The sequence below is a fragment of the Oryctolagus cuniculus genome, chromosome 1 (genome assembly GCF_051225735.1).
Source record: "Oryctolagus cuniculus isolate XC-2025 breed Fujian yellow rabbit chromosome 1, ASM5122573v1, whole genome shotgun sequence".
Classification (NCBI taxonomy): domain Eukaryota; kingdom Metazoa; phylum Chordata; class Mammalia; order Lagomorpha; family Leporidae; genus Oryctolagus; species Oryctolagus cuniculus.
In genome coordinates this window covers 204,432,994-204,449,417 of record NC_142867.1, presented here as the reverse complement: position 1 = coordinate 204,449,417, position 16,424 = coordinate 204,432,994, and the positions used below count along the sequence as shown (strand labels likewise).

General features: G+C 42.8%; 1 protein-coding gene across 4 annotated transcripts in view; it reads right to left on the bottom strand.

Annotated features, from left to right (window-relative positions):
- The window catches only part of LOC100347865 (myb/SANT-like DNA-binding domain-containing protein 3), a 178,689-nt gene that overhangs the window by 63,883 nt on the left and 98,382 nt on the right, over positions 1-16,424 (bottom strand). For all 4 annotated transcript variants that reach the window (XM_089301180.1, XM_089301188.1, XM_089301194.1 and 1 more), the window contains 2 exons: positions 2,589-2,615; positions 242-338 (listed from right to left, as the gene is read on the bottom strand). In XM_089301180.1, coding sequence (XP_089157306.1) covers positions 242-338; positions 2,589-2,615 — 124 coding nt within the window. The remainder of the gene's footprint in view (positions 1-241; positions 339-2,588; positions 2,616-16,424) is intronic.

Genomic DNA, 16,424 nt, shown 5'->3' with positions numbered 1-16,424 from the left:
TGTACATGTAAAACCTAAAAAAAAAAAACTATAAATGGATTCTCATTCTAAAATATTAACCCTTAAATTGATTTAAATAGCCACAGTTTTATATCAACTTAAGAGATAAGTCAACAGGCTAGCCTTAAATTAAAAATACAGAAAGCTCATACAAAATATACAGACTTGGGCAAATGATACCTTTCTATATGCTAATGATGAACCCCTAAACAAGTTTATGTCTCCCCCTCAATCAACTCACCCGACATTTTCTGCGTCTTCATCACACTCAGCTTTATATTTGCAGGGTCCACACTTGGAGTGTTTTCTGTGGGCTTCTGCCCCTGACCCTTCCTCTTCTGTTTAAAACGAAAAAGGAAATTTTCTAGATAAGCTTCATGTTTTTAGTAACTATCATCCTGTTTCTGGGGAAAATGTACCAAGCACTGACAACAGTCACTTACAAAATCTATCAATGCTTGAGTCCAGTAATGTTGCCAATATTGAATATAGCATATTCTTTGAGGAAAAAGAAGTATCATTGCTAGTAAAACCGATGCCTTAAACTATGCACCCAGGAACAGGATGGGATTTTAAACAATTCTTTTAAAAATAAATGTTCTCCAAAAGAACTACAATGTAACACTGAATTAGAGGAAAAGAAAAATAAAGCAAAAGAAGTAAATTTAATCATGTGATTACCATACTACTGAAACAAGCCTGTACACGCTGGTTAGCAGTTAACTCCTTGGCTATCGCCTTTCCTCACACCAGTTTCACACCTACCTTTCTAACAACAGAAAAATGAATTCCAGAGTTCAAAGAAATATTTCTCTTTAAATTTTAAAAAGGAAAGGAGTCTCTTATAAATGACTTTACCTCTTTTTCTTCTTGGCCACTTAAAATAACCACAAATACCCAGATGCAAACATGTATGAATCTCTCATGATCTAGCATCAAAAAATGGTGAATTTCACTGGCCTCCTACTGAGCTAGCATTCCACACTTAGTGGGATCCTACATATGTAGGTCTCAGCTAGACTGGATCTTATTCTGAGAACATCAAACCGGACAGAGAGATCACTTCTGAGGCCAATTTAAGAATTCCAGTTTATTCAAGGGATTTTCCAATTTTGTCTGGAAAAGAATATTATTCGGAGGGTGGCAACTGGGTAATCTTCTTCCAGTCTGCCATTTTTGGTGTTTGCCTGCACTTTAAGTAGAAATCCTCCCCTAACTCTCATGAACACTCCCAGATGCCAGGGATCCTAATTCTAAGTAATTCTGAGACCTCAGACATACCACAGGCTCTACAGAAATACCACAGGCTTTACAAGCTCACTAAAATTTGCGTATTAGCTGAACTAACAAAGCCTTTCTAATTCATACTCCCTATTATAACAGCCAACTTACATCCTGAGGTCAAGGCACTCCCTAATACACTACAAAAGCAAATCTTAATGTCAACTCTCACTTCTTTAAGAGGAACAATGACAGGGTTCTAATTGCATATCTGACCAGTGGAGCTAGATCACATGATCTCTTAAATTCCTTTCTACTTCTAATAGTCAGAATTTATGATCTGTTCCTTCATACATGATTATAAACTTCTGCTTGAATGTGTCTATTTAAACCAAATTCCATTGTTCAACAGCTTTAATCATTTCCTCTTCCTTTTTAATGAAACCGTCATCCTTGAACTTCTTTCTCATGATAATTCTATTCTCTAGCTGACCTTCAAAGATTCCACCTCTGAAATTTCAGGATTCTACAAAATGCAAACATCTGAGATAAAGTTTGTGTACTAATGAAAGGAACATAACTATAGTTTTCATTTGCACAAATGTGAGTTTTACCAGAGTGAATGTTCCTGGCTTCACGGTGTTCTTATGGCATGTATCCTGACATTACTCAAACATTATTTACCACTGTAGATAATCACGAAGATTTACAGCCTCATTAGACCATGAAATAGATTAGTCATTCTCAATTCTGATCATTTAAACATTACCATATGCTAATATCAAGGACTAATTTTTTTAAGTATCAGAAATAATTCACAGATTTGTAAGATAAAATAAAAAGCAAAGGAAATTTTAAAAGATTTATATTAAATTCTAAATCCCACTAGAATTGCCCTGCCAAGTGTTCCCTGATCTATGCACAACTTACTCTGGAGTTTTTTAACCTTGTACCCTGTAAATTTCATATGATCAAAAATTTGGAAGAAAGGGATAGAGTTATAAACACTCTGGTCCAAGCTAAAATCACTGGTGGAGATGAACCTAAGAAGAAAATTCACTTTGGTATAATCTCTGTTTCATAGGAGCAACTACATTTTCCCTTTAGTTTAAAAGCAAACCTTTAGTGAAAAATGCCTTAAAAAAAAAAAAAAAAAAAAAAAAACACCCAAGACTGACTGAGAGAGACAGCTAGGGATAAATGGCTAAGGGGCACATGGTTTCTTGTTGGGTTAATGAAATGTTCCGTAATTCACTGTGGTGATGAATTTACAACTTTGAATATACTATAGTCACTGATTGTATACAATCTCAAAGCTGTTTTTAAAAACGGCGAAAAAAGTCCTTTAAGAAGTATTTGAAACTTACCTCCTTCTCCAGATCCAGAGCCATTATCTGAGGAGAAAAACAACAAATATGAATACTTTCCCTGGGAAAAATTCACCTTTTCAAATAATAAAATTTACTATCAAAAATAAAGCTGTGATGTACATTATCATATAGATCTTTTATCATAGCTTTGACATGTACCAGCTTATTCATATAAACTATTTTAGTATTCTGTCTCAAAATCTAAATTACTGAGTTTCATAATCACCTATAAGTCATACATCTTTACAGTCCATTCAGGAAATATCCAGGTACTTTGTACAGAGTAAAGGCCAATAAATATTATAAATGACTAAACATAAATAATTAATTCTAATCGACTAATTTAAAAAGTAAAAGAAAAATTTACTTTTATTAAAGCTTTAGAGAAATAATGATTAAGCTGCTTTTATTTGAAAGACAGAAGAGGAGCTTTGCGCCTGGCTCTAAAAAATCTTCTTAATAAAATCTTTTGAAGATCAAAAACCAAAAGGTAAGAAAAGCCCTAAGGTTTAGGAAGGGAAGAACCCTAGAACTGACGTTTTCATATTACTAACAAAATTAACTTCCTCCAAGAAATCAAATCAGAAGGAATTGTGGTAGGAGCCTTCCCAGAACAAAGGAGAGGTGACGTGGCATTACCAGTAACTGCGTACCCATGCACAACCCTCTCAACCCTGTAGCATTAGGGTACCAATCAGAATGTTACCACACATGAGGACAAAGGGACTAACCATGTAAAAGGAAGCTGATAAAAGGTATATAAGGCATTGTATATCACATGATATATAATGCATTCAGGGCTCAGTCTTTGGATGTGAATCACCGAGTCAGTGCCAGCAGGAATAAATACTACTTCCTGCTAAAGGCCTCAGTGTCCTGCCTCTGTTTGCGCATCCCACAACATTTCTGGGGGTCATCCAGGATTCTGAGGCAGGGTTTTCACTTCCCTTGTCACTGGCATATGATTTCCAGGACGCTGGGAGAGATGACCTCACCTGGTGCTAGTGGATCCATGGATCTAGAGGGAACTACCCCTCACAGCACACTGGAACAAGGACCCCAGAAGCACAAAGGAATCCAGTGAGGCACAGGAACCAGCCACAGGTGCACCATCAGACTAGTAAGAACCCAGGTTCGTTTTGGTGAGCCTGTCCCTAAGCGGCAGATGGGGAACCTGATCACCTGCCAGAACTGCCTGAGTAGTCTCACAAAACCAAAATCCTAAGGTGCTGGGCTGCAGGTTGGAAGCTGCATTTGAGTGCAAGTAAATGATGACTGAATGAGCTGAGCTGAGTCATCACTTAACTGAAGGCCAAAGCAAGTGCAGAGTCCTGATCCGTGGGTCCCTGGCGATCCTTACACAGCTCAGGGCAGCCCTAGGCGCTCCACAAGGTCTACGAGCCTGATCCAAGTCAGGGGTGTAAACTGACCTGCCAATGATAAGAAGTGCCTGAATAGCTCCACAGGAACAGCCAGAAAAGGAAGAAACAATTTCTCACCCCTTCCCCTTCCCTCTTTGTGTGTGACTGTCTTGGGGGAGAGGTGGGGGAATAAGTGGCCAACAGGGTAAACCTACCCCCTTGGAGTGTGTGATGAAAAATTTGAGAAAGGGAGAATCAGGAGACTATGGTGTTAGACTGACTCCTGGCAAACTCCGGACTGTCTACAAAAGAGAATGGCCTTCATTCGGGGTGGGTTGGCCTTCCCAGGGGTCCCCAGATAAAGAACTAGTTAGTAAAGTGTTCCACGCTACTGGGGGGACCCTGGTCACCCCAACCTATTTCCCTACATTGACTACTAACAAGACATAGTCCTCTCTCAGCCACTGTGGCTAAAAACTTGTCTGGAAGAGAAGTGTAAAATCATGATGTAAGATCAGATGACAACCCCTCCAAAATGCCGACCAGAAACTTAAGAAGCCCATCTTATCTGAGGAGCCAGAAGAGGTTCACCCACCTTATGCACCACTGTACCATCTGCCACTATCTGCACTTCACCCACCTATGGGAGAGACTACCCTGCAGCAGAGCCCACCCAGAGACAAGCCACCCCCCTCAGAAAGTCACCCAAGATGCCCCTGATGGTAGCCACTTCGGGGCTGCTAGTCCTAACCCCATATACTCCCAACTGGGAAGCACCAAGAGCACCCTACTGACAGCCTCCCTCCCAATAGATGCCAAAGTGCGCTACAGATGTCACTTCTCAAGAGAAACCCAGGGGTTCATCTACAATGATCACGATGGTCAGATGCAAGGGGACAATGCACCTTCATACATCAGCCTTTTGCCACCACTGATCTCCTGAACTGGAAGAACCATACCCCCTCATTCACTAGGAAACCCCAAGCCATGATTGATCTGATGCAATGTATCATCCAGACCCATAAGCCCACCTGGACCAACTGTTGCCAGCTTCTTCAGACTCTGTTTAACACTGAAGAATGCCAAAATTACCCAGGCCACATTGAAATGGATAGAGGAACACAGCCCAGCAGGGACTCGGAATGCCCAAGCTTACATCCAGAATCAGTTTTCTGAGGAAGATTTCCAATGGGACCCTAATGATGACCAGGAGTTTCAGAATGCTCAAATGTTACCAAGAGGTCCTTTGAAGCAGCATGAGGGAAGAAGGGGGAAAGGTCATGAATGTGAGTAAATCCTCAGAGGCACTCCAAGGAGCTGAGGAAAGCCAAATCAATTCTATGGAGACTGTCCCGAGCCTTCCATCTCTACACTCTCTGACCCAAAAGCGGCAGAAAATCAATGGGTGGTCAACGCTGCCTTCATTGGCCAGGCCCAGGGAGACATCAGAGGCAAGCTATAGAAGCTGGAGTGCTTTGCTGGAATGAATGCAAGCCAGCTACTTTACGTCTCCACCTAAGTATTTGTTTATTGAGATCAGAAAGCCCTCCAGGAGGCTGACCAAAAAATGAAATGAAAAGTAGCTCCGCTCACCACGGCCCTAGTGGAACAGTCAGGACACTCCCAAAGAAGTGCTCCATTGGGTCTAGGACAAGACCAAAGGAGAGGTCAGCCAGAGGGATAGCAGCACCTGGAGGTTAGACTGGGACAAAATCAGTGTATCAGTGGTCACGAGGAAGGTCACATGAAGAATGAATGTCCTTGACAGTCAGCAGAATATCACCCAACTCCCTGGCCCCAAGGGAGAGGACAAGTGATCCAGGGACGCTACCAATCCATGCAACAACCATCCGAAGCTCCTGGGGAAGACTCTGTAGGCCTAGCTGCCATGGAGAACTATGAGGAAGACTAGGACAGAGTAGGCTCCATTTTGCTATGCCTCAGGAAGCCCATGGTCTGAATGACTGTAGGGAGCCAGCCCACTGACTTCATGGTGGACACCAGGGAAGAGTACTCAGTGGTGACTCAACCCATGGGCCCCCTTTTGCAAAGTCAAGCAGCTGCTATGTGGGAGTCATAGGTAGCTGAGCCCGTCACTCCTTCTTACAGCTACAGCAGTGCAATTTAAGCAGCCATGTAGTCTTTCATGAATTCCTATACCCCCCTAACTGTCCTGTGGCCTTCACAGGTCAGAACCTTTTGGGAAAACTACAGGCCCAGGGACCAGCACTGTGGTGTGGTGGGTAAAGCCACCGCCTCCAGTGCCAGCACCCCGTATGGGCACCCATTTAAGTTCCAGCTACTCCACTTCTGGTCCAGCTCTCTGCTATAGCCTGGGAAAGCAATAGAAGATGGCCCAAATATTTGGGCCCTTGTACCCCCATGGGAGACCCGGAAGAAGTCCCTGAATCTTAGCTTTGGATCGGCACAGCTCCAGTGTCTGCGGCCAATTGGGGAGTGATACAGCGGATGGAAGACCTCTCTCTCTCTAACTCTTTCAAATAAATAAATAAAAATCCTTAAAAACAAACAAACAAAAAATTATAGGCCTAGATAACTTTCAACTCCCACGGCCAAGCAGCTCTGACCCCGAGAAAACCAGAAATGAAAGTCATGACTCTCAGAGCTCCCCAAGGAGAGGAGTGGCACCTCTATAATCTCCTAGAGGAGCCACAACAGAGACCTGAGCCTCCCTTTAAGCTGCCTGGAGTATGGGCTGAGGACAATTCTCCCAGACTGGACTGGTCAGAAACATACTCCCAGTAGTGGTAGAACTACAACCAGGGGTTGGATCCGCCTGCCACAGACAATATTTCATCCTTCACAAGGCACAAACTGGGATCCAAAAGCACCTAGAGAGACTTCTAAAGTATAAAATCCTCCAGCCCTGCCACTTGCCTTGGAACACTCCCCTCCTGCTAGTTCAAAAGCCATGGACAAAACAACTATCAGCAGGTTCAGGACCTATGAGCAGTAAACCAGGCTACCAGTACCCTATACCCAGTTGTCCCTAACCTCTATGCTCTCCTGGGTCTCATCCCTGCTGAAACTGCCTTCTTTACATGTCTGGACCTTAAGAATGCCTCTTCTGTATCCACCTGGCCCCTCAGAGTCAACTAATCTTTTCCTTCCAGTGGGAAAATGCTGAGACCAGAGACAAGGGCCAGTTGACCTGGACTAGACTGCGTCAAGGATTCACAAATTCTCCAACCATTTTTGGTATTGTGCTAGTCTCTGATTTAAAGTCTTCATAGTGAATCAACATGGCTGCACACTACTCCAGTACATGGATGACCTCCTGCTAGCTGGACAGACATGAGAGAATTGCAAGGAAGGAACATGACTGCTCCACCCCCTCCAGTGGGAAGCTGGCTACAAAGTCTCAAGGAAAAAGGCTCAAATCTGCCAAGAAAAGGTAAAATACCTTGGTTTCCATCTGTCCCAAGGACAGCACCAATTCGGCCCATAAAGGAAACAAGCAGTTTGCTCAATCCCAACCTCCTTGACCCAATGCCAGATTCAGGAATTCCTTGGGGCCTCTGGCTTCTGCAGGATCTGGATACCCAGTTTCTTCATTTTTGACCCTTTTACAAAGCCACAAAGTGGGGAGAAAAGGAGATTCTATTGTGGGAAGAAGCACAAGAGAAGGCCTTTAAACAGAACAAGCAAGTCCTCCCAAAAGCCCTGGCTCTGTGACTTCTGAACGTAACTAAGCCTTTTTTCCTATATTTGCATGAACACAGACACCGTGGTCAGGGTACTAACCAAATGCTGGGGTCCTGGCATCGTCCAGTGGCATATATTTCTAAATAAAGCTGGCCACCCTGCCTCTAAGCTCTCGCTGCCATAGCCCTCCTCATATCAGAGGCCAACAAACTTATTATGGGGCAGGATCTGATGGTTCAAGTACCACACTCAGTCCTGACCCTAATGTAATATAAGGGACAATACTGGCTAAATAATGCCAGAATGGTCAAATATCATGGGATACTGTATGAAAACCTATGTATTCGCTTTGAGAACTTTAAAGCCAGCAACCTATTGCCTACTGAGTCAGGCAGGCATAACAGACCATGACAGCATAGTAGTCATGGATATTTTTAAGATTTCATTTATTTATCTGAGAGGCAGAGTTACAGACACTGTGAGAGGAAGAGAGAGAGAAAGGTCTTCTATCCACTGGTTCACTCCCCAAATGGCCGCAATCACCGGAACTGAGCCAATCTGAAGCCAGGAGCTTCCTTTGGGTCTCCCACACGGGTGCAGGGCCCAAGCACTAGGGCCATCCTCCACTGCTTTCCCAGGCCATAAACAGAGAGCTGGATCGGAAGAGGAACAGCCGGGACAGCAACTGGTATCCATATGGGATGCCTGTGCCACAGACAGAGGCTTAGCCTACTACACTTATGCCACTGTGATGGCCCTGGAATGAGGTGTTTTCTAGCCACCCAGACTTGACAACCTCAAAGACCCAGATGTAGAGTATTTCACTGATGGCAGTAGCTTCATCAAAGAAGGGAAATGCCTCTCAGGATACTCTCGAGTGACCCCACATTCTACCACTGAGGCCAAACTCCTGCCTGCAGGAACCTCAGTACAAAAGGCAGAACTCATAGCACTGAACTGAGCTCTCCAACTAGCAGCAGGAATCCGTGTCAATATATGTACAAAACTCAAAATATGCCTACACCACTCTCCAAATATATAGGACCTTATATAAAGAAAAAGGACTAATCCATTCAAGGGGGAAAGTCATTAAATATAGAAAAGAAGTCCTAGAGTAGTTGGAGACTGTATGGATACCCAGAAAAATGGCTGTTATGCAGTGTTGGGGCCATCAAAAGGGGGATGCCACTACAGCCTGGGGAAACTAAAGAAACAACTGAGAGACTAAGGACATGGCTACCAAGGGATCAATAAAGTTGATCACCCTGAATACTGCCCTGTCCCTCAAATCCCTAGTAGAATGGGACCCAAACTACTTCCAGCATGAGTTAACCTGGTTCAAGACTGAACGTGGAAGTTACATCCAGGGTGAATGGTAGAAATTTGAGGACATCTGTGTTTCAGCCCCGGAGTCCCTAGCACCAACTTTCATCTAAGAAGTTGTACCAAGAGACCCACATCAACTGGACAGCCCTGGAATTCACACTGGGTCAGCATTTCTACACCCCTAGACTCTCCAGCATAGCCCAAGAAGTATGCAAAGAATTTGAGGTGTGTGTTTGGAACAACTCCCACTGAGGGCCCAAGGTGCCTCCCCAGATACAAAGTGTAGGAGGAAGACCACTTGAAAACTTAATTGTGGACTTTACTGAGCTCCTTGGTGTTTGGAGTTGCAAATATCTATTGGTTTTTGGGTGTGTTTTCTCAGATTGAGTAAAGGCTTTCCAATCCACACTGAGAAGGCCCATGAAGTGGCCTGGCTTCTGCTAAAGAAAACTATCCCATGCTTCAGAATCCCAGTTACTATCAGGTCCCACAACAGGCCTGCATTCATAGCAGAAGTGGTACAGATGGTGACAAAAGGACTAGGAATTACCTGGAAGTTACAGACGGCCTATCAGCCCCATGGCTCAGGAAAAGTGGAACAAATAAAGCAAACTCTGAAGATACAATTGAGTAAATTGTGCCAGAAGACCCACCTACACTGAGATCAACTGTTACTGATAGCTCTGTTAAGCATTAGGGCTATCCCTACCAAGCAAACAGGGATCTCGCCTTTTGAAATTCTCTATGGGCACTCCATCATCCAGGGAATGCAGGGAGATAAAAAGAAATAGGCAACCTCAGCCTGAGGCAACAGATGCAAGCCCTTGGTTTAACCCCATCTTCCACCAATCATTGGATTAGGGAACGATTACCCATGAGCTTAACCACAGATGCCCATCCCTTTAAGTCAGGAGACACAGTGTGGGTGAAAGAGCAATGATCAGCCCCTAAAATGTCTTTGGAGAGATTCGTTCACTATGTTTTGCCCACCCCTACTGTAGTTAATGTTGCCAAGGTGGTACCCTGGATCCACCACAGCAGGGTAAAACCAGCCTCTAGCAACTGGGAGTGCATCTCCGATCCAGCTGCACTGTGCAAGTTAACCATCAGGAATAAACAAGCCACACCCCAAGATACCCACAGGACAAGCAGCCCTGCTTTGGTCACTCCAAAAGCTGACCAATCTACACACAGTAGAAGCCTGAGGAACTGAAAGCCCCATGACCTACAAGATGAATCGTCTATTCTTTTTTTCTTTTTTTTTTGATTTGAAATCTAGGGACAAATGTCCTTTATTTTTCTTTCTTTTTTTAAAAAAAAACTTTCATTTAATGAATATATATTTCCAAAGTACAGCTTATGGATTACAATGGCTTCCCCCCTATAACGTCCCTCCCACCCGCAACCCTCCCCTTTCCCACTCCCTCTCCCCTTCCATTCACATCAAGATTCATTTTCGTTTCTCTTTATATACAGAAGATCAGTTTAGCATACATTAAGTAAAGATTTCAACAGTTTGCTCCCACACAGAAACATAAAGTGAAAAATACTGTTTGAGTACTAGTTATAGCATTAAATCTCAATGTACAGCACACTAAGGACAAAGATCCTACATGAGGAGTAAGTGCACAGTGACTCCTGTTGTTGACTTAACAAATTGACACTCTTGTTTATGGCATCAGTAATCAACCTAGGCTCTTGTCATGAGCTGCCAAGGCTATGGAAGCCCCCTGAGTTCACTGACTCTGATAATTTTTAGACAAGGCCATGGTCAAAGTGGAAGTTCTCTCCTCCCTTCAGAGAAAGGTACCTCCTTCTTTGATGACCCGTTCTTTCCACTGGGATCTCACTCGCGGAGATATTTCATTTAGGTTTTTTGTTTTGTTTTGTTTTGTTTTGTTTTTCCCCAGAGTGTCTTGGCTTTCCATGCCTGAAATACTCTCATGGGCTTTTCAGCCAGATCCGCATAATACTTTATCCATTTTAGTATTTTTTTTGTTCTAGTACCATTGGTTGAACTCTGTAATTAACACACAATTATTCTTAGGTGTTTAAATTTTAACTGAAAAGTGATCCCTGTTAGGAATTTGGAAAACATGCTAAGTGAAATAAGCCAATCCCAAAGGGACAAATACCACTTGTTCTCCTTGATAGGTGACAACTAACTGAGCACCAAAAAGGAAACCTGTTAAAGTGAAATGAACACTATGAGAAACGGTGACTTGATCAGCCCTCACCCTAACTGCTGATGAGCAACTTGATATGTTATCTCTCTTAGTATTTTTTTTGTTTGTTCTACTTAATACTTCTGGTTGAATACTGTAATCAATACACAATTTTTCTTAAGTGCTGAAACTTAACTGAAATGTGATCACTGTTAAATATAAGAGTGGGAATAAGAGAGGGAAGAGATGTGCAATTCAGGACATGCTCAAGCTGACTTACCTCAAACGGTAGAGTTAGAAACATACCAGGGGATTCCAATTCAATCCCATCAAGGTGGCATGTACCAGTGCCATCTCACTAGTCCCAGTGATCAATTTCTGTTCACAATTGATCATAATGATAGGACTAACAGTCAAAGGGATCACATAAACAAGACTAGTGTCTGCAAACACTAGCTGATAGAATCAAAAAGGGAGAGAACGATCCAACATGGGAAGTGAGGTACACAGCAGACCCATAGAATGGCAGATGTCCTAAACAGCACTCTGGCCTCAGAATCGTCTATTCTTAATTTTTGTGACTGTAACTATGTTCTTATATGGGTCCCCAATGGGCTCCACATCCCTATCTTGTGACTCATGTATTCACATAACTAGATCAGGCCAGGATGTCACCAAAACCCTGCATTATTATACCCATTTCTCCTGCCAGGGAACAGTCTCAGGGACCTGCAGACATAGTAAGACCATCTATTCCATTTGCCAGCAAGGGGATCAGTACACTTATTTCAACCCACAGTACTCCCCAAATGAGAAGTGGCTAGAGGTTCAGAGCCTTGAAATATGGGTCAAATAATTAACGAAACCCAAATCACTAACTCAAAACAACCTATATAAGTCCTTTCTGATGTGTGTGCAGCCACAGGTGGCAACCCTTCACATGTTATCAAGTGTAGAACTCAGGTGAGGTACAAGAATACAGCTCAATGATAAATACATGTGTGATCAGTCTCAGACTGGCTCCAGTTAACAGTGATAGCTGGCCTCACTGTCCTTATTGGAGCTGTGTTTCATGGGAAAATAAAACAGCCCTCCTCCAAAAGGTGTTGCCACATCAAACTGTCAATTGGGAACTTGTAATCTTGTTAACTTCATCATCCTTAACCCAGAGGATTCGAGATGGAAAGTTGGCCATCAGATTGGTGTATATATATATATATATATGGATGAGGCATAGACCATGGAATCATGTTATATTTCATGAGGGTTACAGTCCCACACCAGGCATCATCTCATGAGGCCTTTTATTCCTTTTACGAGGAAATGAAAAAGTAGGTTCTCCCCACATCTCTACTACAACAAAAACCCTGTACCTGGCCATAGCAGAGACTATTGCTCAATCTCTACACGTCTCTTCCTGCTATGTATGTGGGGGAACCAGTATGGGAGATCAATGGCCGGGGTAGGCTAAGGAACTAGACCCTTGGGAGCCATATAATGAAACAAAATCTCCCCTCTGAACTGCTGGTGTTTGGCTTCTCAAAACCTCAATAATTGGAAAGTACTGTCTCACCCAATAGAGAAGACAGTTTAATACCTCACTTGGAAACCTGACATGCCAGGGCCAAGAATCCTATGACAACTCAGAAAACCCAGTGGCAGGAATCCCCAAACCTTGTCCAATTTCTCTAACCTAAAAAAGCCTGGGACAACCTCACCACAAACATGGAGTGATGGGACCCAGAGGTACTATACTGAATATGCGGAAAGGCCATTTTTACTAAACAACCCCAATTCTGGTCCAGATTTTGTGCGCTGAGAACTATCCACCCTTCCTTCTTCTACTCCCACTGGCTAGAAGAAACATTTGGGAGTCCCTGTATATGAGAACTGAGGGAGCCAGAGAGAGTGGCATACCCCATCAATTGATGACTGGAAAGATGATCAATGGTGGGGCCTATGCTGTTGCATAGTGAGTAAAGCTGCTGCCTAAACTGCCGGCATCCTGGCTGCTCCACTTATGATCCAGCTCTCTGCTATGGCCTAGGAAAGCAACAGAAGATGGCCCAAGTCCTTTGGTCCCTGTACCCGTGTGGGAGACCCTGAGGAAGCTCCTGGCTCCTGGCTTTGGATTGGCCCAGCTCCAGCCGTTGTGGCCATTTGGGGAGTGAACAGCAGATGGAAGACACCTCTCTCTCTATCCCTCTCCCTCTGCCTCTACCTCTCTGTAATTCTGCCTTTCAAATATTTTAAAAAAGATGATCAATGGCCCCCTTAGTGAATAATTTACTATCATGGCCCCTGGCACCTGTGCAGAGGACAGGTCTTATGAGTACCATACTCTCATCTACATGTTAAACTGTATCATCAGCATATGGCTGTTGTTGAGAGTACAACTAAAGAGCTCTCAATATATTGACCAACAACATACTAAAATACACAATGCCATCTATCAAAACTGCTTAGCCCTAGCCTACTTGTTTGCTTGGGGGAGACTTTGTGGAAAATCTAACCTGAACAACTGCTGCTTACAGATAGATGAGGCAAGGTCACAGAAGCAATAACAGACCAAACTGAGAAAGATCACCCATGTCCCAGTCCAGACCTGGAAAAGCTGGAACCCAGGGGAATTGTCTAGGGGGTGGTTTTCAAATTTGGGGGGACTCAAGACCCTTATAAGTTTTGTAGTTTTAATTTGGGGGGCTTGCCTGATTCTACCTTGCCTGGTACCCCTGGTTCTAAGACCTGTCTCTAGCATCATCAAGGCTACAGTCAAAAGAAAAGTGGCCACATATGTCATGAAATTAAAGAAATATAAACCTTTAAACCAGGATGATCTGTCCAAGAGCATCAAAAGGGAGAATGTGGTAGGAGACTTCCCAGAACAAAGAAGAGGTGACCTGGCATTACCAGTAACCATGTACCCATGTGCAACCCTGTCTCAATCCTGTAGCATTATGGCCAATCAGAATGTATGTTACCATACATGAGGGACAATGGGACTAAAAATGTAAAAAGAAGCTGACAAAAGTCATATAAGGCAATGCCCCACTGCGTTTTGGGCTCAGCCTTTGGATGTGAATCTGCTGAGCCAATGCTGGCACAAATAAACACTGCTTCCTGCTAAAAGCCTCAGTGTCCTATCTCTATGCCTGCATACAACTAAAGAATCTCAAAAAGAAGTGGGTCTAAAATGTAACATATATAAAAATGTATTTTATGATTCTAAAGAATCAACATATAGCACAAAATATGTTGAAAAGATAGTAATGCTATGGTATCATCAGCATGGAGCTGTTGGGGGGAAAAAAAAAAAAGCACACACATCTAGTGAAGGATTTGACACTTGATCCAGCTCCTTCCAGATCCTAGAGCACCTACTCCAGTTCTTCAGTTCTCTAGAGTAGAGCAATACTCAAGTATACTGCTCCCCGCACTCATCAGACTCCTTCAGGCAATGACAGAATTCACAGATACGGTAGAAACAGGAGCTACTAGAAAAATATATGTCGTATGCAGCAACAACTGCAAAATCTTCATGGCTTTTATGGAGACTCTAAACTCGTGTTCAATTTTGACTAATTAACCATAAAATTATATCTCTGATTACAGAGGAAAAGAAGGAGTGAAGGAGTAGGAACAAAGGAACTCAATTTAAAACTTTTCTTAGGAAAACACTCCTTCTTTCTATCCCATATACACTGGGTAGATGTGACAGACACTATGCTAAATGCTAGGAAAAAATAAATAAATAAGACTCATTCCTAGGGCAGAGATACTCTCAACCTTTTCTTCAACCCATGTCTAATTTTAATATAAGTATCTCACACTTCGTTTGGCATTTGGGATTCCAAAGAAAATTAACTACTGTAACTACTCTGATAATGAGGTACAGGTCTTCCAATGGATTTTATTTTGTAGACCACACTCACACCTTCCCCAGACCATACAACCCTACCCTAGGATCATGATACACCTCTATAGGCAGGACATACTGCCTTCCCATTGAAAAATGATTGATCTGACTAGAGGCAGAAATGTCAGATAAATGAAACACAGAATGGTATATGCATAGAGACACACACAAGGTGTGAACAAAATCTGTCTCCCAATGTCACAAAATAAAGATTTCAGAGGAGAAAATCCTTAAAGCCCAATCTTAGAGCATAAGAAAGCAGTTTGCAAGTAAGCAAAAAAGAGTACATCTCATAGAATAGAACTTATGAAAGATAAAATGGTATAAAAACATTGGCCCACTCAGCAAATAACAAAATCAATAAAGCATCCTACAGCTTAACTCATTCAAATTTTATTTAATAATTCCAGAAGATGACATCTATTTTATGATTTAGGAAACTGGGGCTCAAAGAAGCCATACGGTAAAATATGAGTTGGAGTTCCTTTAAAGCCATGTCTTCTAACTCTAGTGCAATGCTCTTTCCAATTCACTACCCTTCTTTCTAATGTTTAATATTCACTACCAAGACTGACATTGTGACACAGCAGGTTGAAACGCTGCCTGTAAAACCAGAATTCCACATGGGTGCTGATGCATGTCCTGGCTGCTCCACTTCCAATCCAGCTCCCTGATAATGCACCTGGGAAAGTCCAAATCCTTGCGCCCCTGCTCCCACGTAGGAGACATGGATGAAGTTTCACGTTCCTAGCTTTACTCTGGCCCAGCCCTGGCTATTGTGGCCATTTGGGGAGTGAACCAGCAGACTAAAGATTCTCCCTCTCTAACTTTGCCTTTCAAATAAATAAATATTTTTTTTAAATATTCACTATCTATCAAAGCACTTGATGTCTTAAACACATGCACCTCACAAATGATGCATAATTATTTTGGGACTGCAAGAAATTCCATATTCCTCTTTAGTTTCTATATCAAATATGTGAAACACAACATCCTTAGAGAAGCAAATAAGAACTACACCAAATGATAATCTACTAGCCTAAGAACATAACGTCTCCAAGCACCTAATTATTTAGTAGTAAAATATTCATCCTTGGCCCAAGAGAAGTCTGACCTGTGCCCACAGCTTCTGGAAGATACTCTAAGTCATGCCTGATGGCAGTGTCTTTACTAGGGGAGGATTTCTGACCACCTGATCTTTGAATAGAGATAGCCACATACGATAGTCTTAGGGTACGGGCTGGACACACTAGAAAGACCAACATATAATTTAGAGTGGGGGCTTCAGGTCACACAGTGTTGCTAGCCCTGGCATCTGAGATAAATACATGGACAGTCAGTCATTGGGCATGAGACAGGCACTGTGGCACATGGGTTAAGCCACCATATGTAAGCCTGC